Source organism: Mustela putorius, unplaced genomic scaffold (genome assembly GCF_011764305.1).
Source record: "Mustela putorius furo isolate JIRA1106 unplaced genomic scaffold, ASM1176430v1.1 tig00003845_pilon_pilon_pilon, whole genome shotgun sequence".
In the NCBI taxonomy this organism is placed as follows: Eukaryota; Metazoa; Chordata; class Mammalia; order Carnivora; family Mustelidae; genus Mustela; species Mustela putorius.
Window position 1 is genome coordinate 19,077,053 of NW_025421998.1, and position 23,017 is coordinate 19,100,069.

General features: G+C 41.6%; 1 protein-coding gene across 2 annotated transcripts in view; it reads left to right on the plus strand.

Moving 5' to 3' along the window:
* The window catches only part of PUS7 (pseudouridine synthase 7), a 57,372-nt gene extending 39,411 nt beyond the window's left edge, over positions 1–17,961 (plus strand). Inside the window, exons 10-16 of one of the 2 annotated variants that reach the window (XM_045089676.1) lie at positions 7,202–7,263; positions 8,295–8,455; positions 9,395–9,521; positions 11,113–11,214; positions 14,075–14,204; positions 15,548–15,639; positions 16,865–17,961. In XM_045089676.1, coding sequence (XP_044945611.1) covers positions 7,202–7,263; positions 8,295–8,455; positions 9,395–9,521; positions 11,113–11,214; positions 14,075–14,204; positions 15,548–15,639; positions 16,865–17,001 — 811 coding nt within the window. In that variant the 3' untranslated portion in view covers positions 17,002–17,961. Of the gene's footprint in view, positions 1–7,201; positions 7,264–8,294; positions 8,456–9,394; positions 9,522–11,112; positions 11,215–11,750; positions 11,833–14,074; positions 14,205–15,547; positions 15,640–16,864 lie in introns of those variants that run through there. The other variant, XR_006609595.1, reaches the window with a different exon arrangement.
* Positions 17,962–23,017: the final 5,056 nt, after the last annotated feature.

Consider the following 23,017-nt stretch of genomic DNA (forward strand, 5'->3'; position numbering starts at 1 on the left):
CTAGGGTGGAAATCCCATCAATAAATAATTGGACTCTTGATCTTGGGGGTCATTAAAGCTCCATGTTGGGTGTAGATATCACTAAATAAATAAACTTAATAAAAATAAACTTTAAAAGGGACACCTAAGTTGGAAGAGCATGCAACTCTTGATCCCTGGGTCATGAGTTCAAGCTCCACATTCAGGTGTAGAGATTACTTAAATAAATATTTTTTTCTAAGATTTTTTTTTTTTTTAAGATTTTATTTATTTATTTATTTGACAGAGATCACAAGTAGGCAGAGAGCCTGATGCAGGGCTCAATCCTAGGACTCTGGGATCATGACCTGAGGTGAGGGCAGAGGCCTAACCCACTGAGCCACCCAGGTGCCCCTAAGATTTTTTTTTTTTTTTTTTTTTTTTTTTTTTTTTTGAGAAAGAGAGAGATACAGAGTGGGTGGAGGGAGGAGCAGAGGGAGAAGCGGACTCTACACTGAGCATGGAGCCCGATGCAGGACTCCATCCCAGGACCCTGGGATCATGACCTGAGCTGAAGGCAGATGCTTAACCAACTGAGCCACCCAGGTGCCCAAAAAGATAAACTTTTAATACATGCCTACATACTTACTTGGATTTGGAAGCCTAAACCTGAATATGCTGTCCAGTAGATTATTAAATAAAGTAATCATTTTCATGGTTATAGAAGTCATGAGTTGGAAGTGATCTGAAGGATAAGGTAGTTCATGGTCTTACTTGTGTTTCAAACCCTTTTTCTAACAAAGGTGAAATTTAGGGTTAGGGGTCTGCTGGAGCTCACTAGTTGGTCCTCTGTAGCCCTGGGAGCAGAGGACTTCTCTTGATTCCTGTGCATGGTTCCAGCAGTTGACTACACATACTCGCGTTTGTTCATGCTTTTTTTTTTTTTTAAGATTTTATTTATTTATTTGACAGAGATCACAACTAGGCAGAGAGTCAGGCAGAGAGAGAGGAGGAAGCAGGCTCCCTGCTGCACAGAGAGCCCAATATGGGCCTCAATCCCAGGACCCTGAGACCATGACCTGAGCCGAAAGCAGAGGCTTTAACCCACTGAGCCACCCAGACGCCCCATGTTCATGCATTTTTTTTTTTTTTTAAAGATTTTATTTATTTATCCGACAGACAGAGATCACAAGTAGGCAGAGAGGCAGGCAGAGAGAGAGAAAGGGAAGCAGGCTCCCAGCCGAGCAGAGAGCCCGATGCGGGCCTCGATCCCAGGACCCTGAGATCATGACCTGAGCCGAAGGCAGCGGCTTAACCCACTGAGCCACCCAGGCGCCCTGTTCATGCATTTTTAAACGCACAAAATGATTGGAGTGGCTCAGTTGGTTAGGCATCTGACTCTTGGTTTTGGCTGAGGTTATGATCTCAGGGTTGTGGGATCAAGCTTCTCATAGGGGTCCGCACTCAGTGTGTTTGAGATTCTTTCCCACTCTGCCCCTCCCCCTGCTCGCACATACTTTCTTTCTCTCAGATAATAAAGTCTTTTTTAAAAAATGAAATAAAGTTTTAGAAAAGCACAAAATGATAAAAATCTCATGCCTCTACTTCTTTGAGGCAGTGTTGTGGAGATTAAAAACTCAGGCAGTTCTGAGCCTCAGATTACCCATCTGTTAAATGGAGATCATGAAGTGATGTGATATTTATGCATCCCCTATTGCTGTGTCTAGGATATAGTAGGTGCTCAATAAGCAGAAAGTAGTATTTTAAAGCTAAAGCATACCAAGCAGAGAAAGAATATTTACCGGAAAGAAAACTAAAGTCACTAAATATCATTATTATTAGATAGTAAATGATCATGTTTTCAATTTTGCTAAATGGTCAGAGGACATTGATAAAAATAGTGAAGATATTAATTGTATCATGGGACAGAATATTTAAAGGGAAGACTGTATCAGCCTTTTGTTTTGTTTTGTTTTAAATAGCATTTATTTTTTAAGTAGGTTCCATGCCTGACTTGGTGCTTAAATTCATGATCTCGAAATCAAGAGTTGTACACTCCACTGACAAGCCAGCCAGATGCCCCAGGCTATATCAGCTTTTTTTTTTTTTTCCCAAAATTTTACTTATTTTAGAGAGAAAGAGCACAAGCATGAGTGGAGTTGGGGGAAGGGAGGGAGAGAATCTCAAGCAGACTGTGCCCTGAGTGCAAAGCCTAACAGGGCTTAGTCTCATGACCCTGAGAGCATGACCTGACCCAAAACCAAGAGTCAGACTCTCACTGACTGACCCACTGAAGTGCCCTGTATGAGTTTTTGAATTTGTAATTAATTTGGCAGAAGAATAGCCAGGGGACCCTGCAAATGTACTTCAAAGATAATGTAAAATGGCTAATGAAAATAAGATCAGATTTATCAAAGTGTAGAAAGGAACAAAAATTGCATTGCTTTCCCTAAGTATAGTCATTATACAGTCCATTCAAAATTTCAAACCAGCAGTTTCCTAGCTTCAGAGCAGCCCCCTATTACCATCATAGGATCTCTCAAGGGAAAAACAAAACCACCCTTAGTTTATAGATTAAAGATGGAAAAATGACTTTTATCCACAGTTTTTAAAGAACCCTTATAAAGACAAAAGAAACAAATAACAGTCTAAAAATTGGCAAGTGATCTGAGCAGACATTTCTCTAAAGAACATAGACTAATGGCCAGTAAGCACACAAAAAGATGCTCAACATCACTAGGGAATCACTAATCATTAGGGAAAAGCAATTTAAAAATATATATATTTATTTATTTGACAGACAAAGATCACAAGTAGAGAGGCATGCTGAGACAGAGGGGAAGCAGGCTCCCTGCCGAGTCAAGAGCCCGATGCAGGGCTCGATCCCAGGACCCTGAGATCATGACCTGAGCCAAAGGCAGAAGCTTTAACCCACTGAGCCACCCAGGTGCCCCAGGGAAAAGCAGTTTAGAACCACAGTGAGCTATCACTTCATATGCACTATGATAGCTGACATCACAAAGACAGACGATAGCAAGTGTTGGTGAGGATGTGGAGAGATTGGAACCCTCACGTGCTGCAGGTAGAAATGTAAACCAGTACAGCCATTTTGGATAACAGCCTGGCTAGTCCCCAGAAGGTTCAGTCATACAACTTAGCTGTTGTACTCTAGGTGTATACTCAGGAGTTGAAAACATGTTTACACAGAAATTTACACCAATGTTTATAGCAGCCAAAAAGAATGGAAACAACCCAGATGTCCCATCAACTAATAAATGGTTAAACAAAATGTGGTGTATCCATACAATGGAATATTATTCAACAATGAAAGAGAATGGAGTGGGGCGCCTGGGTGGCTCAGTGGGTTAGGCTGCTGCCTTCGGCTCAGGTCATGATCTCGGGGTCCCGGGATCGAGTCCCACATCGGGCTCTCTGCTCAGCAGGGAGCCTGCTTCCTCTTCTCTCTCTCTCTGCCTGCCTCTCTGCCTACTTGTGATCTCTGTCTGTCAAATAAATAAATAAAATCTTAAAAAAAAAAAAAAGAGAGAATGGAGTACTGACTCCGACTACGTGGATGGACCTTGAAAACATGCTAAGTGAAAGAAGCTGGTCACAAAAGGCAAGATATTGTAGGATTCATATATATGAAATATTCAGAATAGGCAAATACGTAGAGACAGAAAGCTGATTAGTGGTTGCCTACGTTTGGGGAGGGGTAGCAGAGAGTGACTGCAGATGGGTGTAGGATTTCTTTTGGGGTGCTAAAAATGTTCCAGAATGATTGTGTAATGTCAACAATTCTGTGATTATACCAAAAGCATTGAATTGTGCACTTAAATAGATGAATTATATGGATATATGAATTATACCCCAGTAAAGCTGTTTTTATTATTTTTTTAAAGTGGAATAAATCCTTGCATATATGGTCAAATGATATTTGACGAGTAACAAGACCAGTGGGGAGAGGACAGTCTTTTCAACAGATTATGTTGGGGAAATTGGATTATACACATAAAAAAAGTGAAGTTGGACCCTTAACACCATTACAAGTTGTCTCACACCATTCACAAAAATTAACTAAAAATAGATCCAAGACCTGAACCACTAAAATTATAAAATTAGGGGAAAACCTCATGACATTTGATTGCCAATTTCTTGGATCTAACAGTAGGTTGGGTTCCATAAAATCAAAAATCTCTGTGTAGAAAGGGCACTATCAACAGAATAAGAAAGCAGTCCGCAGAATGGGAGAAAATATTTGCAGGTTATCTGTTGAGGGGTTAATGTCCAAAACATAAAGAGTTCCTTACAACTCAACAATAACAAAACAACTTGATTAAAAATTGACAAAGAACTTGAATAGACCTTTCATAAAGAAGAAATGCAAATGACTTATAAACTAATAATGAAAAGATTACCAATCAAGATTACCAATCATTAAGGAACAAATCAAAACCATAATGAGATGATTTTTTATACCCATTAGACCATTATTAAATAAATTGTTGGTGAAGATGTGGGAAAATAGGAACCCTTGTGCATTGCTAATGGGAATATAAAATGGGCCTGCTGCTATGGAAAATGATACAGTAATTCTTCACAACATCAAATGTAGAATCACCATATGATCCATAAATTCCATTTTTTAGTGTCTACCCAGAAGAATTGAACATGAACACTCAGCAAGTATTTACTCACCCATGTTTTTAAGAGCAGTGTTCACAACAGCCGAAAGGTGGACGCAATCAAGTGTCCATTAACAGGTGAATGGATCCAAGACATGTTAGATCGATACAATGGAGAATCCTTCAGCTTTGACAGGAAAGAGACTCTGACACATGCTACAACATGCATAGACCTTGAAGACTTTCATGCTGAATGAAATAAGCCAGGCACAGAAGGACAAAAACTGTGTAAATCCTCTTACCTGAGGTAACTCGCATAGTTTCATACGTAGTATGAAACTCGCATAGATTCATACATGAAGTGGAGCAGTGGTTGCCAAGAGACAGCAGAGTTTCAGTTGAGGAAGATGTGAAAGTTCTAGGGGCAGGTCGTCCTGATGGTTACAGTGTGAATGCACTCAGCACCGTAGAACTGTACACTTGAAAAATGGCTAAAATTAAGAGTTTTATGTTATGTGTTTTATATACAATTAAAGGGTGGCTCAGTGGGTTGGGTCTGTGCCTTCAGCTCGGGTCTTGATCTCAGGATCCTGCTCAGGGGGGAGCCTGCTTCCCCCTCTCTCTCTGCCTACTTGTGATCTCTGTCTGTCAAATAAATAAATAAATAATCTTTTAAAAAAAAGTTGGAAGAAAGATAACGTAAGAAAAGTAGGAAACATCTTAACGTGTAGAGGACCAGATAGAATGGCCTCTTGTAAATGAAATCTACACATATTTCATACGGCACTAGGTAGTGAACTTTCATGTATGTGGCAGCATCTTAGGAAACTTGATAGTATACCACGCGTTGGCAGACTTTTTCTTTGAAGGGCCAAGTAGTAAATGTCTTGGGCTTGGTGGGCCAAGGAGTGTTCATAGCAGGTGCTCAGCTCTGCTGTTAAAACAGTGTGGAAGGAGTCACATACGATGCGTCAGGGAGGAGCACAGGTGTTTTCAAGAAACCTATTTACAAAATCAAGGGGCCAGCCAGGTCACGGGTTTTTGAACACAGACATCTTCTATGCCACCTGACCGACCAGTGCCTCATCCTGAACTCATTCTCTGCTCTCTCTGGAGGTGTTGTGGATAGTCTAGACAGTTGCATAATGTGTCATCCAGGAGAATATTGAAGGACTGATAGAGCATGGCTTCTTCTAGGACTGTTAAGGATGGCCAGGAGTAAGAGTCTGTTATGTAATTAATCACATTAGTAGATAAAAAATCGCTATGATCCTATCATTGGATACCAAACAGCATTTTATACAGTTTAATATGCAAAAATATGCCATATAGGTTTCTTAAATATGAAAAATAAAAACCCCAGTTAGCTAGAACAAAAATTAGTAGAAGGGATTTCGGTATTCTTTTGGTGGGGAAAGCCTTTCTTCTTTTAAAGTTTTAGTTTTAGAGAGAGGGAAAAAGTAAGTAGGCAGGGCGCTGGAGGAGGAGGAGAAAATCTCAAGCAGACTCCCCACTGAGCATGGAGCCTGACTTGGGGCTCGCTATGGAGCTCAACCTCACAGTCATGGGATCATGAGATCATGACTTGAGCCAAAACCAAGATTTGGGCACTTAACTAGGGAAGGCCCTTCTAAGCATGACTCCAACACCAGAAATCTTAGCTGGAAGAATTCAGGTAAGATACCCGAAATAGAATTTTTGTATGGCAACATATAATGGAATAAAAGTTAAAGGAAAAATTGGATATGCTTACAGATTTATCAAAAACATCATGGAGGCACCTGGTTGGTTCAGTCAGCATGTGACTCTTCATCTTGGGGTTGTGAGTTCTACCCCCACAGTCTTTAATGGGGACCCTGGGTGGCTTAGTGGATTAAGCGTCTGCCTTTGGGTCAGGTTATGATCCCAGAGTCCTGGGATCAAGTCCCACCTGGGGCTCGCTGCTCAGTGGGGAGTCTGCTCCTCCCTCTGCCCCTTCCCTTCCCTGTCCACCCCCCAACCCCACCGCTCGTTGCCTCAGTTTCTGGTGCTCGCTCGCTCTCAGATAAAATCTTAAAAAAAAAAGTTACAAAAAATACTCTCTAAAGTATTGATTTAGATAGTGTTAGATAACAGGTAACCTTTCTTACATACTATTTAATTTTTAAGAAGCATATATTATAATCAGTAAAAATAAAGGTATTTCCATTTTGGCAAGAATAGTAAGGAAGGATAAAGTGTTATTTATTCTGTTTGTCTAGGCAAGAAGGTATTAACAAAGGGGAGAAGTTTCTTGAGAAGTTTCAAATAAGTTTTAGTGCAGAAAGGCTTAACTTTGATTTATACACATAATACCTTGTATAACAGCTTGATGAGTTGGTAGTATTTATACTATTAGCATTTTAAAACTGAGGGTGATACTGAATGTTAATGAGTGAACATGCTCTTCATTTTGTTCTCTCGTTTTTAAGTTCTTTTGGCATTTACGTTTGAAACCTTTATCATTATATTAGTTTTCCAGCTCACTGTTGCATTTAATAAAATATAGACAGTTAACATGATTTGTGACTGCACAGATTTTGACATATAAAATACATCTTACTGCAAAATTAAGTAAAATCAATGATGTTTAATTTTAGAGCTATCCTGCAGAATTCCTGGACTGAAGTCATGGATTTAATATTGAAACCCCGTTCTGGAGGTATGAATAAAATTCATGTTAATGAAAGAAATAGAATATTTTGTTAAGTATTTGTGGAATTGCTTTGAATAAAAAGTATGTGTGCTTACTGGGGGTCGTTATTTCAGAATTTTCAAGATTGTTTTTATAGTAAAATAAAAAGATGGTTCATTTTTCATAAATTCTGTGTGTATATATATATAGATGTGAGATTTATAACTTATATCCTGTTTTCAGCAGTTTAGCTCATGTAATTTATTCATTCATAAATGAATACATGTATTTCCTTTTCCCTGTGCTCTGTTAAATCTCTGAACATTCAGGAATGCAGGCACATTTCACTTGTAGTTAATTTTTAAGCATAGTGTGATAGAATGTAAAAACTGGGCCAAAAAATGTTGAGGATTTTTAGTTTAAAGAGTTTGTCAGGAACTTCCCAGAAAGTACCTCTACATTCATACTGTATGAAAAAAAGATTTCAGTGCTTCTGTACAAGGGCGCCTAGGTGGCTCAGTCAGTTAAGGGTCTGACTTTTGATTTCAGCGCAGTTCTTGATCTCAGGGTCCTGAGTTGGAGCCCCACTTTGGGCTCTGTGCTGGGCGTAGTGCCTCTTTAAAAAAAAAAAAAAAAAAGAAAAAACCTGTACAAATTATCAAAACAGGTATGCCCTTTGGATAATCGTTTCCAAATTAAAAGAGATAAAGTTGTCTAATTTTAAGGAGAGTGGCCTCTTAAATTTGCCCACCCAGTAGAGAAGGAGAAGGAAGAAAGGACTACCTGGGTTTTGTCTTGTGACTCAGCCATTGTTATGGAACAGTAATGGTGTTTAAATCCTGGGGTGGCAGAAGGTGGACAGAGCTGGCTGGTTCAGTGCACTCTGCCTGTCCTGCCTTGTCACGTTCTGGTGGCTGTTCTCAGGTGAGCAGAAGCTGTTCAGAGTACCTGAAGCACAGAGAGCCATTTCTCATTTTGTGTTCTCTCGGCAGCACATTAAGTTACGGAAACCTGCCTGTCAATAATTTATTTTAATCACAGCTTTTCTTCCCTCCCAGCTGAAAAGGGCTACTTGGTTAAGTGCAGAGAAGAGTGGGCGAAGACCAAAGACCCAGCCGCTGCCCTCAGAAAACTTCCTGTCAAAAGGTGTGTGGAAGGGCAGCTGCTTCGAGGACTTTCAAAATATGGAATGAAGAATATAGTCTCTGCGTTTGGCATAGTGAGTCCTATTTGTGAAGTCAGGCGAATGACTTGAGGTGGCTTAATGCTTTTTAAATTTTTTCTTTAAATATTTTACTAAATTTTGAGAGAGCAGAAGGTAAATAAGGATCCTTTGGTGATCTCTGACCAGAGTGATCCTTGTCTGTGCCCTGAACGGTGATGGGGGCGGAGGGTGGGTGAAGGAAATGTTGGCAATAACTATTAACGTTGAGGGCATGAGGAGAGCATTGAAGTGGAAGATACTATCCACGAGAAAATTAAAATTAGCCATTTTGGTACTTCAGAAATTCACAGACCATGTTAGAGTTCGTTTCTTGGTCATTCTCCAGGTTCAGCCCTCTGACCTGCCTAAGAAGCTGCACGAGGAGTGGTCTAAATGATCACATTTTAGTTTGGTTTCTTCGTGGTGGTTCAGCAGTGGGTCCCGTCTTGGCACGCGTGGCCTTTGCTAGCATTTGGATACCTGTAACCCAGAAGAGACTGAAGTTTAACTCTTCACCTTCTGTCTTATCTACTCTTCCCCAGGGAAACAAAACAGCGTTTTTGCTGCATTAAATTAGTTGTCCGTTCAGTCCTTTAGGTTTTCTCCTTCCATGGAATTAATCAGGAAGGATGCCTGGTCTGCTCTGTAAGTGACATGTCAATTTCTGCAGTCAGAGTGCTGTGTCTTTGAATCAGGGTATAGGGTCTCCCGGAGTTGCCTTCACTGCATGAATGCCTGGCAGCTGCTGAAGTCAGAGCGACTGAGCACCCGTAGGCACAGGGGCTCTGTCCCTCACACTGGTTGCTGTGCGTCACTCAGTTTCTACCCATTCAGCGTATGAGCTGCTTATCCTAGGGTCACCACTAAACCAATGAGATGTCTTGGAAAGTACAGTACTTCTAATACTCAGAATGTGTATTTTTTTTTCCTTGCCCATTTTTTTCTTTCTTCCAGATACCAAGAAATAATCGCCTGATGTATATTCATAGCTATCAAAGCTATGTGTGGAATAACATGGTAAGCAAGAGAATAGAAGAGTATGGACTGAAACCTGTTCCAGGAGACCTTGTTCTCAAAGGAGGTAAAAAGGCAGATAGCCTCATTCCATCCAACTAGGCTTAGCTGTTTAACACTAGTGCTTAAAATGCAACCTGGCCACTAAAGAGAGAGAGATGTCTGGTAAGGTTGAAATGGAAAGACGTTGTAAACTTGGGTTGAACAGTTTGGACCTGTGTCTTTAATGAAAATATATATCTAGTTAGGGGCTCCTGGGTGGCTCAGTTTGTTAAGTGTCTGCCTTTGGCTCAGGTCATGATCCTGCAGTCCTGGGATCGAGCCCTGTACCGGGCTCCCGGCTCAGTGGGGAGTCTGCTTCTCCCTCTGCCTGCCACTCCCCCTGCTTGTGCTCTGTCTCTCTCTCTGTCAAAGGAATAATCTCCAATTTGAAAAAGTGCCTAACTCTCTCTGGGTCTCTGGGCCTTCATTTTCTCAGCTAGAATAAGATTTGGATTCAGTGTTGCCTTAAATCTTTTTCCAAACTGTAATCTGGGTCTTGCAAATACTCCTCTCTACTTTTGGATATACCTCGGCCTCTCAGCTGTTGTCTGCCAATTTCAAAGAGTTTCTTTAAGTCAACACTCAGCTGGAGCCTGCTTTACATACCGGCCATGATATAACAGACATTTAGTGCATACCCTGTGCCCACAGCATTCATAAGACACACAGATGATCCCTCTGATGCCGAGCCCTCCCACCACGGGCCAGGCCCTGTGCTAAGCCCTTTGTCTGCATTTTCTGGTTTAAAGTTCATAGTATGCTGTGAAGTATTCTCTCTGTTCTTCAGACGAGGTTCACAGGGTTCCACGGCTGGTTAAAGAAAGAAAAGCGGGGGCGCCTCTGCCTTTGGCTTGGATCATGATCTCAGGGTCCTGGGATCGAGCCCCACATCGGGCTTTCTGCTCAACAGGGAGCCTGCTTCCCCCACCCTTTCTGCCTACTTGTGATCTCTGTCTGTCAAATAAATAAATAAAATCTTTAAAAAAAAAAAAAAAGAAAGAAAAGGCAGGGATTCAGAATCAAGATCTGCCTGTTTCCACAGTCCACTTCCTTTTGGCCTACCCACCTGTCCTTCTACTGTCTGCAGACATAGCCTGCTTGTCTGCATGTATGCCTGAGAGATCCAGGTTTCTGTTGAGAAATGTTAATTATCCTAAATTAATAGTATTTAACCTCATTTAGTGTTGATTACATCCAGTGTATTTTGATGTCCCATGTGCCATTACATTTCATTCTCTAAATGCAGATGGATTTTTTAAAATTATTCTCTTAGCAAAATGCATCCATTGATGATAGAATTCTAGATGGTATTTTACAGTGTTTATAAAGGAGCTAATCATTTAATGCAAACATTCTAAAAAATTGAGGGTGCAGCTGAGAAATACATTTTTTTTTTTTTTGGCTTCCCACTTATTCTCAGTCCATGGTTTTTATTTCTTGGGTAGAGCAGAAAAGACAAAAAGATCTCTAACTTCATTTCTTAAGCTTTGTAGGCCACTCAGCCATGTCAGCTTGCCCTTCTGACTTCTTAGATGTGTATAATTTTAGAAGCTCAGGCTCATGAAAATATTACCTATTTTCACTATTTTTCTCAATTTCTCTTTGTGAATTTGCAGCTACAGCTACCTACATCGATGAAGAAGATGTTAATAATTACTCCATCCATGATGTGGTAATGCCCTTGCCAGGTTTTGATGTTATCTACCCAAAGCATAAAAGTAAGTTCCCTATTTGGGGAAAACAGTCCAAACAAAGTTTGACATATTTAAGCCATTGGCTGTGAAGAATAGAGAGAGGAGGGAAAAGTAATCAGTACTTGAAATAGAATTTTAGAACTTTGATTTCCATCAGACTTGAAAATGTTTCAATTTCAAGCATTTATAAATCATATTTATATATAAAGTCCCCCAGGAAGGGATGTATTCAGATAGATAAATTAATTTTTTTTTATTTTTAAGAAGTCTCTACACCCAACATGGGGCTCAAACTTATAACCCCAAGATCAAAAATCCCTTGATCTACTGATTACTCCAGCCAGGCCCCCCTGAATAATTAAAATTGAGAAACAAAATGGTGGTGGTGGTGGCAGCGGTAATGGGGAGTTTAGTAGTGGTGGTATTATTGTTCCTAGTGTTGCTGTTATTAGTGGCATCATTTAAATTTCTGAAATCCACTAATTCTTATAAAGGATAGGAAGGCTTTGAAAAAAGTCATTGAGAAAGTGAATGGATAGTTCGACTTTACCTTCCTTCAGCCTTTTTTCTTTGATAACCATGGAAGTAATACCTGCTTACTGTGTTTTAAAAGTCAACGAGCAGAAGTTTATGGAGTGAAAAGTGAGTATTCACTTCCCTTATTTCCCATTCCCCATAGGCTGTTAGGATTTACTTCCCTTATCTTCATGAATTAGGGATGGGGGTTGTGGACTGAAACTTTTGTTCTTCAGGGATTCAGAAATTGGAAAAAAGAAGGCAGCTCTGAGCATGGGACCAGCTTGATGGATCTGACCCTGGAAGTTTACCCTTAGCCAGAATTGATCTGTGGGAGGTTATTTCTTGTAAAAAAAAAAAAAAATCTTTTCTCTTGGAGCACCTGGGTGGCACAGCTGATTAGCATCTGACTCTTGATTGCAGCTCTGGTCTTGAATTCAGGGTTGTGAGTTCAGGCCCCACGTTTGGGCTCCACACTGGAGCCTACTTGAACCAACAAATGAAAACCATCTTTTCTCTCAAAGGACCAGAATGGTTTTCCTGGTCATTGTTCTTTTCCTTGAAATTGTACAAGTTAGAGAATGATTCAATATTAACATCCTTCTGGGGCTCCTGGGTGGCTCAGTGGGTTAAGCCACTGCCTTTGGCTCAGGTCATGATCTCAGGGTCCTGGGATCGAGTCCCACATCGGGCTCTCTGCTCAGCAGGGAGCCTGCTTCCTCCTCTCTCTCTGCCTGCCTCTGCCTACTTGTGATCTCTGTCAAATAAATAAATAAAATCTTAAAAAAAAACAATTAACACCCTTCTTTGATAATGCAGATACTTAAAAAAGTTAGTTATCTGCCACTTCCATGTTGGTTGACACAGTCAAACTGCTGTGCTCCTGTTACTTCCGAGGCTGACTTTGCTGAGGGGCAAGAACAGAGACAAGGAAGAGAGAAGGACTGGGGAGACGAGGGAGGGAGGGAGCGGGGAGTGGTCTGCCTAGCCTGACATTGCAGCGAGGCCCCGAGGACACACTGACACTGGGAACTAGCGAGAAGGAAAGCACTTAAGATGCTCAGACCCACACTTGCTCTCTTTCCAAGAAAGAAAAAGTGAGCGTTCTTTTCTTCTTTCTTGTACCTCTCAGGATCAGAATTATGGGCTAATGCCAGTTAAGACATAAATTCAGCACAGCCTTTGACCAGGCCATTCATGGAAACCTTGTGGCCAGGACAGGGGCTCACAGACTGCATGGCTGGCAGGTCAGGCACATGGATGGATGGGTAACACACGCGCACACAGCGGCCAGCTGTGCTCAGTGTAGGGATCCCTGTTGTCTCATGGGTGTGTTGTGAGGGAGTCTTTCCTTCACGCTGGTCTACCCAGCATTTTTTAGTGAATAACTTGAATCAAGAAACCTGTTTATCATGTTTGCAGATTCTTTTACCCAGAATGGTTAATACTAATTGTATGAAAAATAAGTTTTTTGAAAAGAACTGCTGAAGGTATTGAATAGGGTTTAATGTAGATAGTGTTTTTGTAAAGGCCTAGTTTGATAGTAGTCTACATAAAGTATCTGGAGTTCTTAATAGCCTCAGACTGCTACTCTGAGGCCAATTGAGTGTTTTGTGGGGAGTACAGAAACGGCAGAGGAGGGACAGTTGAAGGAACAGGTGTGTGATCTAGAGAAGAAACGGCTTAAAGGGCCAGTACTCGTGAGTACGTGAGTACTCGTGAGTACATGAGGGCAGTGAATCCGCTATGTTCCAAAGCAGTCAGCGGAAGTTCTAAGAAGACAGATTACAGTCCGGAATAAGGGACTTTCTAACAATTGTGTTTCTCACAAGGAAGTGGTGACCAGTAACTGGCCACATGCAAGCAAGGCTGAATGACGGTCTCTTTTGGATATTCCCACATCAGGTGTGAGGCTGAGCCCAGATGGTTTTCCCAGGTCTCTTATATATATAATTTATATCTGCCTTCTTCTAGAAAGAGTCTGAGGCCATGTGTGTGGTCTCTTCCAGCTCTAAGCATGTATAAATTGTAGGTTAACAACTTCGGAGGAAATGCTCTTGTAGTTAGCTTAAGAACCTATGCCCCAGATACTGTGGCTGCTCGCAAGAGATAACTTACAAGTTGGTCCAAACTAAGCTGCAGACTCCTACTTGTGGGAGTAAGTCCCTAAATTTCGATTCCAGAGGACAGGCTGGATCATACATTAGAGGGATTTTGGTTTTGTCAAGACAGGCTGGATTATACATTAGAGGAATATCTGATTTTGTTAGGACGATCTAACTGAATGTACATGTTAACTCTCTTCATAGTCTAACTGAAGATAGCTTGCTGGCATGCTGCATTCCAACTAACTTTTTGTATTTTATAGTCAGCAAAGCCTACAGGGAAATGCTCACAGCAGACAATCTGGATATTGACAACATGAGACACAAAATTCGAGATTATTCCTTATCAGGGGCCTACCGAAAGATCATTATTCGTCCTCAGAATGTCAGTTGGTGAGTGATCGTCTGGAATGATACAGAACTGAATTATGTGAGACTGAAAGCTTTTGCATCTCCTGTGTATTTTCCATCATTTACAATCTGGTGTAGAAGTGCTATTTGCTATTATTACCATTATTATTGCTATTACTTGGGATTTTTCAAGTCATCAGAAAACAAATGAGTGAAAGTGTTAAAGTTTACATTTTATTGACCTTGCTAAATTATTGAAGAAATGTGCAGAGAATAAACTTTTCCCTATTAATAAAAAATTGAGATTTGTTGGGGAACCTGGGTGGCTCAGTTAGTTAAGCATTCAGCTCGATTTTAGCTCAGGTCATGATCTCAGGGTGGTGACATTGAGCCTTGCGTCTGGCTCCAGAGTCTGCTTGAGGCTCCTCCCCTCCTCCCAAATAAAAAGAAAGAAATCTTTTAAACATTGAGATTTGCTTACAGAGCTATTGCTGAACAAGCTACCTTTATTCAGAATTAGCTGTGAGGGGCGCCTGGGTGGCTCAGTGGGTTAAACCACTGCCTTCGGCTCAGGTCGTGATCTCAGGGTCCTGGGATCGAGTCCCACATCGGGCTCTCTGCTCAGCAGGGAGCCTGCTTCCCTCTCTCTCTTCCTGCCTCTCTGCCTACTTGTGATCTCTGTCTAATAAATAAATAAAATCTTTAAAAAAAAAAAAGAATTAGCTGTGAGTTCCAAACACTGATCTGTTTGTTTTAATAACAGTTTCTAAAGAGAAAAAAGTATATATGTATTAACTCATTTAAAATATTTCAGTACCTAATGTGAACCAAAGCTTTATTTGATAATTTTTAAAATTGGATCTTGAGTTAGTTGTCCATTGCCAGAAAGTTCTCTTTCCTCTCTCCATCTCCTTCTCTCTTCCTGGGTTATGGGGTAAGGTTGGCAGGGTTGGACTTGGTCCTCCCCACTCCAGAGAACAGTTCCTCTGAGTAACTACAGTGTTAGTAGTGAAAACCACTCTGGAGAAAACATAAATGCCATTATTAATTCATTTCACATCTGTGCAAAGTGAAGTTTACTACTTATCAGTTACATATAAAAAGAATTTCTGTCCCAAGGAAATATATTGTGGGTTTTTTTTTGTTTTTTGTTTTTTTGTTTTTTTGTTTTTACAGAGGCTGGCATCCTTTGTCACCTTACCATATAGTGATATAAAGGCAATACTCATGAAAGATCTGGTCCTGTCCTGTTAACGAGTAGTTCCACCCAGAATTATTTCCAGCAGGCCTATGTGTTTTTCTTTCTAAGCAAATGGCAATGAGCAGCTTAATAACCGTTTATGGCAGTGCACATTCACACTTCTCTTCCTTTCTGTGTTTTGAAGGGAAGTCGTTGCATACGATGATCCTAAAATCCCACTCTTCAACACAGATGTGGACAACCTGGAAGGGAAACCACCACCAGTGTTTGCTTCTGGTAAGTTTACTCAGCCGTCAGTTCTGTGTCAATTGTGAAATGTTTTCCCAATCCAAAACATAAAGAAAAAACTGTTGGGGGGCACTTAGGTGGTTCAGTAGGTTAAGCATCTGCCTTTGGTTCAGGTCATGATCTCAGTGTCCTGGGTTCGAGCCCCACATTGGGCTCCCTGCTTCTCCCTCTGCCTACCCCTCCCCTTGCTTGTACTCACTCTTTCTCTCTCTCTCTCTCTTTCTCTGTCAAATAAATAAAATCTTTAAAAAACAAAACAAAAATTCTTGGGGCATCTGGGGTGGCTCAGTTGAGTGTCTGCCTTTGGCTCGGGTCATGATCCCAGGGTCCAGGGATCTAGCCCCGAGTTGGTCTCCCTGCTCGGCTGGGAATCTGCTCCTCCCTCCGCCTGCTGCTAACCCTCCTTGTGCTCTGTCTCTGTCTGTCTCTCTCAAATAAATGAATAAAGCCTTTGAAAAGAAAGAAAAAAAAAACACCTCTTAAAATCATCACCACCTTTGGGACGCCTGGGTGACTCAGTTGGTTAAGCAGCTGCCTTCGGCTCAGGTCATGATCCCGGCGTCCTGGGATCGAGTCCCACATCGGGCTCCTTGCTCCACGGGGAGCCTGCTTCTCCCTCTGACTCTGTCTGCCACTCTGTCTGCCTGTGCTCGCTCTCACTCTCTCTCTCTGACTAAATAAATTAAAAAAAAAAAAATCATCACCACCTTCTACCAGCTCAGTGACTTCTATTTTGTGTTTTGTCATCTTAGTTTCATGGTTATACTTTAATAATTAAAACAGTAGATTTTGCTGAGAATGAAGGAACGTTACAGAAGGTTGTGGTGTTAGGTGATCGAATATTTCCTCCACCGCCCCCCCACGTCCCCCCAAGTTAACACAGGTGAGTGAAAGTCCAGGAACGGAGTCTAGCACATGAAATTTGCCTTGTCATCGTCAAAGTTTTGCCACCATTCCTTTGTCTGTTTCCACCCTACTGCTTTTGTGTCGCCTGCCCTTTTTATGAAGGTTCCAGGTAGAATCACCGTAGGGATTCAGCTGGATCCCATACTGCCAGATCTCACTTCCACGTTTATTCTCGGAGGCCCCACGGGAAGTAGCGCCTGAGGCAAGGAGTGAGGTGGTTTTCTTTCTGTACAGACGCTAGGACTCGCCCCGGTCTGTCTGCCGCTGCCTGCCTTTTCTGACTGTTCTCTTCTCTCTTGCCTGGCAGAAGGCAAATACAGAGCTCTGAAGATGGATTTTTCTCTCCCTCCCTCTACCTACGCTACCATGGCCATTCGCGAAGTGCTAAAAATGGATACCAGCATCAAGAACCAGACCCAGCTGAATACCACCTGGCTCCGCTGAGTCCTTCTCCCCCAGGGTTAGAAGATGCGCACGAGTGTTCGCCGGCTCCCTGTTCCTTTTTCTCTTAGTACAGACCCATAGGTGTACGTTAGATCTTTGTAGTTAAAGATTATTTGTATTTTTTCAGGTTTTTATTAGCTTAATTTGCAGTATTTGTACACATATACAAATCCTGAGGATCCTAATTCTAGCTCAGAGGATATAAATTGATCAGAATATATTTCAGGTGCTTAAATCATAGTAAAATGTCAGCTTTCCTGGCTTTATAAATAATTTTAAAAGGACTTTGGTTTAAAGTTGCAGTTTTAGGTTTTTGCTACATTCTTAATGGAAATGAACTTTTAATGTATCCATGAATGGAGTACTCAGTGATGCATTTTAAGAGAAAAGGCAACAAATCTTGAGTAGCACCCCCCACCCACCTATTACTACAAGTACAGTACTCGTGCTTATTGAAATGATGATAAAACATCGCCATGTCTATAGACGCACACGTGACTGTGTCATCATCTCACTCCTGCACCAGGTTGAGGCAAGTGCTGAGAGACCTTTCAGTTGCTATAGCTTTGCGTTTATTTTCTCATCGCCTTGCGGAAGGTTGGGTTGATAGGGCTTTTTTTCCCTCAAGGTAAACACATGCAGCTATTTTTATTAGTCAAGGTCTGATTTTTACTCTAGGTGCCTTTTATGTTCAGAACTCCTTACACTGGACTGGTTATTTGCCCCAAAATGAGTGACAGCAGAGAAGAAAACTTTAAACCTTCACAAGGGCTCCTCCAATCAGCAGCATCGGCCTCTGTCACCTGCCGCGTAGGTGTTTACGTTTCTGGCATTGTGTGAGACTTGTCTCTGGCATGAGAGGGTACACGGGCCTTGCCAAGGGTGTGTGTGACATCAGTGCACCGATTTTTATTTTCTACCATTTCTAGAACAAAATATAATAAATATTTTTAAAAACTCCTTTCTACTAGTTATATATTAATCATATAAATTCTCTAAAACCGAGCGCGAATGAGAACCTTGGCCCAGACTGAGGGCAAGGAACGAAGTGAATGAGGGGTCCTCAGAGATGGTGTCCACACAAAGAGGTGTCCTGCGCGGGTGTGAAGATATCACGAGGATACCCTAGTTGCGTGTCGGGCTCTACGGTGGTTGGACCAATTGGACTGGATTCAGGGTTATTCTTCCCGTAGCATCCCTCACTTGCTTCCCTGCGCGCTTTCTGGAGAGAGCAACGGAGAAGAGCTTCCCTACCAGGAACATGCCCTGTGGAAGACTGAGAACTGGTTTTCAGCCCTTGTGTGTTAATGGCATCCATCACAGTGCAGAGATGAAAAAGGATTAGAGAGCTCATGGGAAAGAACCCTCTCAGCTGGCTAGTTTCTACAGAATCTTCTGGCCTATAGAAGCCCAATTTGTTAAATATACGTTGGACTGTTGGTGCTTTCCAGTGCTAGCAAGTTACTTTCCTTCGTCAGACTGATGAGTGAAAAAGGGCTCACGAAGGGGACCTAACTGCCTAATGCAGATCCCTCCAGTAGCTCTGCATTTATAAATTTACATTACTGGGGGTGGGGAGGCTAAACTTAGAAACGTGGTCTTCATCCGGGGAATACTTAGAGCCCTGTGGCATGAGTTCGTTTGCCCACTGCATTAGCCCCCTGCCAGCTTGTGTGTGTTTCCTTGTAAACACCCCTGGGCAAGAGAGGATTCAAGGCTGAGTCTTCGTGCCACCTTGAGACTCGGGGACCGCCCGTCTAACCCCGGGATTTGCCAGCTTGGAATAAATCATTGCCTTAGCTTCGACGTCAGGACATTTTGTTGCTGTTAACAAAGGGGAGACATTTCTGTGAGCCTTGTCCTCCATGTACATATACCTTGTGTTCTCAGTTTTTGCCTAAAAGAAATAATAAAAGACCCTTATTTTTTATGATAAAAACTCAGCACTGTTAACTAAGAAGCTAAATAATCACACACATATTACCACCTGTTTCTGTTCATGGTTTCATGTTGCAGAGAGTAACCAGACAGCCTCTAATTACACTAATAAAAGAATACTTCCGACTTGAGTCCAGCCAAAAAATTAGCACCCACAGTAGCACATGTACTTAAAACTTGACCAGCTGTGCCACATACTACAAACGAGCACAAGCTGCCATTTGGACCAGGATGCTTTTTGTGGCCAATCTTGCATTAACAAAGATCTGTATGTGTGTGTGTGTGTGTTATTCTAGTCTGTACGGATGTGTGTGTGTGCAGTATTCAGAGGCAGAGACAGTGCTGTGTAGCTGCCACTGTGAGGAAGTGACAGCACAGTGGAGGAGCTCCAAGCTGTGAGGGGCTGGGTTCTGCCCTCCGCAAGCTGAAGGGTGTGCCTGCGGAGCCAAGGATTACTGCACGGTTCTGTCTGATCAGGGAAATCTACCTTCCTGATTTATAGGGCCATATTCCTGTAGGCTAAAACATCTCAGTTTTTGGATCGTGAATTGAAAAAATGAAGGAATAAGTATGGATGTTGCCGTATGGGGAAGGAAAGAGAGCAAGTGTGTATGGACACACCCACACACCCCTACACATACATAGATAGGCTAACTTTTACACGACTTTAAATAAGACCCCCTACTCTACTCTAAGTCAGGGCTTTCCAAACTTGAATGTGCGTGGGAACCCCCTGGCAGTCTTGTACACTGTGGGTGTACCTCGGGAACTGCGAGTGGAGTTGGAAATATTTTGCATTTCTAACAAACTTCCAGAGGGTCCTGTGTTGCTAGTCTGCACACCGCACTTGGGGAAGCAAGGCTCCAGACACAGTGGCCAGTGCAGCAGCCACCAGCTACGGGTGGTTAATTTAACTAAAAAAAATTTTTAAGGTGGTGTTATTTATTCGACAGAGAGATAGTGAGACCAAAGCATAAGAAGGGGGAGCAGCAGGCGAAGGGCGAGAGAGAAGCAGATGCCCCGCCGAGCAGGGAGCCCGTCGCGGGTCTTGATGCCAGGACCCTGGAATCATGATCTGAGCTGAAGGCAGATGTTTGACTGAACCTCCCAGGTGCTCCCCCCACCAAATTTTTTTAAGTTAAATCAAATTTACAATTGAACTTTTCAGCTACCCACAGTTCCACTGATCCATTGCCATGTTTGGGTGGTGGTGGCTATCCGGAATGGCACCACTCTAGATGTCACACACCAATCACCTGAGCTACACAGGAGTCTGTCGATCAGGTGTGACACCAGTGGTCCTAATGACTAAAGGCACCTTGTACATGTTCATCATGGGCAAGTAGGATGACATTGCAATTACATCCAGGGTTCATATTAATGTTTTAGGAGTCCCTCTTGAAATAGATCATCTTAAGAGTATTCCTTAAACTTGCTTCTATTTTCTGGTCTTCTCCGGGACCACCTGTGGTCCTGTTTTCCTTCTCTCTGCCCTTGCTTTGATCTGGATACCTCATCCAAAGATTTAGTCAACCCCGTCTTGGGAAAATCATCCCCTCAAAAGATGTAACTGCTGTAAATAAAAATGTTCCTTCTTGGGGCGCCTGGGTGGCTCAGTCGGTTAAGCTTCTGCCTTCAGCTCAGGTCATGATCCCAGGGTCCTGGGATCAAGCCCTGCATCGGGCTCCCTGCTCAGCAGATGAGTCTGCGCCCTTTCCCTCTGTGATCTCTCTAGCACTCTCACTCAAATAATATCTTTTTCCAAAAAAATGTTCCTTGGGTGACACACACTGTGGCTTCTTATGAAAGCAGCAACTATGAAAAGCAAGGATGGCTAGAGTCCATATGGTTTGGAGGTCTAGCATGAGTACAGGGATCGCTTTGTGTGGCAGCTTCTCCACCTGTGCTGAAGACTCTGGGAAAGTGACCAGTATGTAAAAGAGATGCAAAGGGACCTGTAATGGGAGACGTTATCAAGACCCTTATCTCCTAATGTATACCTCCTATCGCATCAGGAGCTTCGAGTGTTGCTTTAGAACAATGCCGTCCAAGAGAAATATAATATCCGTTCATATGTAATTCAAAATTTTGTAGTAGTTGTATTAAGACAGTAAAAAGATCCATTGATAGATGAAGGGATAAAGATACAATGCTATAAAAAAAGATGAGATCTTACCATTTACAACAACATGGGTATTCAGAGGGTATAATGCTAAGGGAAATAAATCAGACGGAGAAAGACAAATACTGTATGATTTCACTTATGTGTGGTATCTAAAAAAAACAAAAACAAAAACTGAAAGCAGAAACAGACCCATACATTCAGAGAATAAACTGATAGTTGCCAGGGGGAGGGTAGTGAATAGACAATGGGAGGAGGGGTGTGGGAGATAATAGGCTTCTGGTTTTATGGAAGGAGTAAGTCATGGGAATAAAAGGCACAGTCTAGGGAGTGTAGTCAATGATACTGTAAGAGCATTGTATGGTAACAGATGGGAGCTACACTAATGAGTGCAGCATAAGGTATAGACTTGTCAGAATACTATGTTGTATGCCAGAAACTAATGTAACATTGTGTGTCATCTATACTTCCATTAAAAATGTAAAAAGGGGCACCTGGCTGGCTTAGGTGGTAGGTGGTGGAGCCTGTGACTCTCAGTCTCGGGGTCTTGGGTTCATGCCCTATACTGGGTATGAAGATTACTTAAAAATAATAATAATTTAAAAAGAGACAAGTGAGATTAACTTTGTGTATTTTACTTAAACCAATATATCCCAAATATCACTTCAACATGTAATTAATATTAAAATCTAAAAACAGCGGCGCCTGGGTGGCTCAGTGGTTTAAGCCTCTGCCTTTTGGCTCGGGTCATGTTCTCGGGGTCTTGGGATCAAGTCCTGCATCGGGTTCTCTGCTCGGCAGGGAGCCCGCTTCCCCCTCTCTCTCTTGCCTGCCTCTCTGCCTACTTGTGATCTCTCTCTCTGTCAAATGAATAAACAAAATCTTTTTAAAAAACTAAAAAAAAAAAAATAATAAAACCTAAAAACAAGGGCACTTTGCTGGCTCAGTCAGTGGAACATGTGACTCTTGATCTCGGGGTTGTGAGTTCTAGCCCCACATTTGGGTATAGAGATTACTTAAAAATCTAAAAAAAAAAAAAAGATAATTAAAGCTAAATGCATTCTCCTTTCTGTACTGAGTTTTTAATATCCAATGTGTATTTCATACTTACAACAGATCTCAACTAGGACCAGCCACATCTCCTGTGCTCAATAGCCACATGGGACCAATTACTACAATATTGGATAGCAAAGTTCTAGAAAGATCCTTCCTTTATTGCATGTCATCAGTATGATGGCAAATTTGTCTTAAGTGTTACAGTTTAATATGTAAAATTGGGAATAATTGGGAATATGGGAATAAAGTTAATTAAATATGATTTTGAAAAGCTTAATAGATTAAGTTTTATGGAGATTGGGGTAAGTATTTTTGCTATGGGAGGACATAAATATCATTAATAGATTTTGAAATATTTCAGAATGCTTGAAGTTTTCCTTAAGCCATTCCAATCACACTCTGGAATTTTCTCTCTTTAAATATTGCAAAAGCTAAACCTCAGTGCAACCTCTATCTAGATTATAAATTCCAAATCTATGGAATATAAATTAAGGATTCAGGGCATGAGAATGAGGATTATGTGACTGGTTAGCATCAACCAGAAATTCAGGTTGTGTGGGTGTGGTAAGACAACTGTGGTAGGGCTGAGATTTTTGTCTTACTTGTTTTTCTTTTTATTAACAGCTTTGTTGCTGGGCCATCTTGGCCTCTTAGGGCAGGGTCTCTGTGCATTAATTAGGAGGAAGTCAGAATGTGAGTATTTTTAAACAGTGAAAATCTTTTAAAATTAGATATAGTCTTTTTTTAATTGAAGTGCAGTTGACATACAGTATTAGTTTCAAGTGTAAAATACAGTGATTCAACATTTATATACATGACAAAGTGATCACCTTGATACACCTAGCTCCCATCTGTCACAATACAAAGTAGTTACATATTATTAACTATGTTTCCTATGCT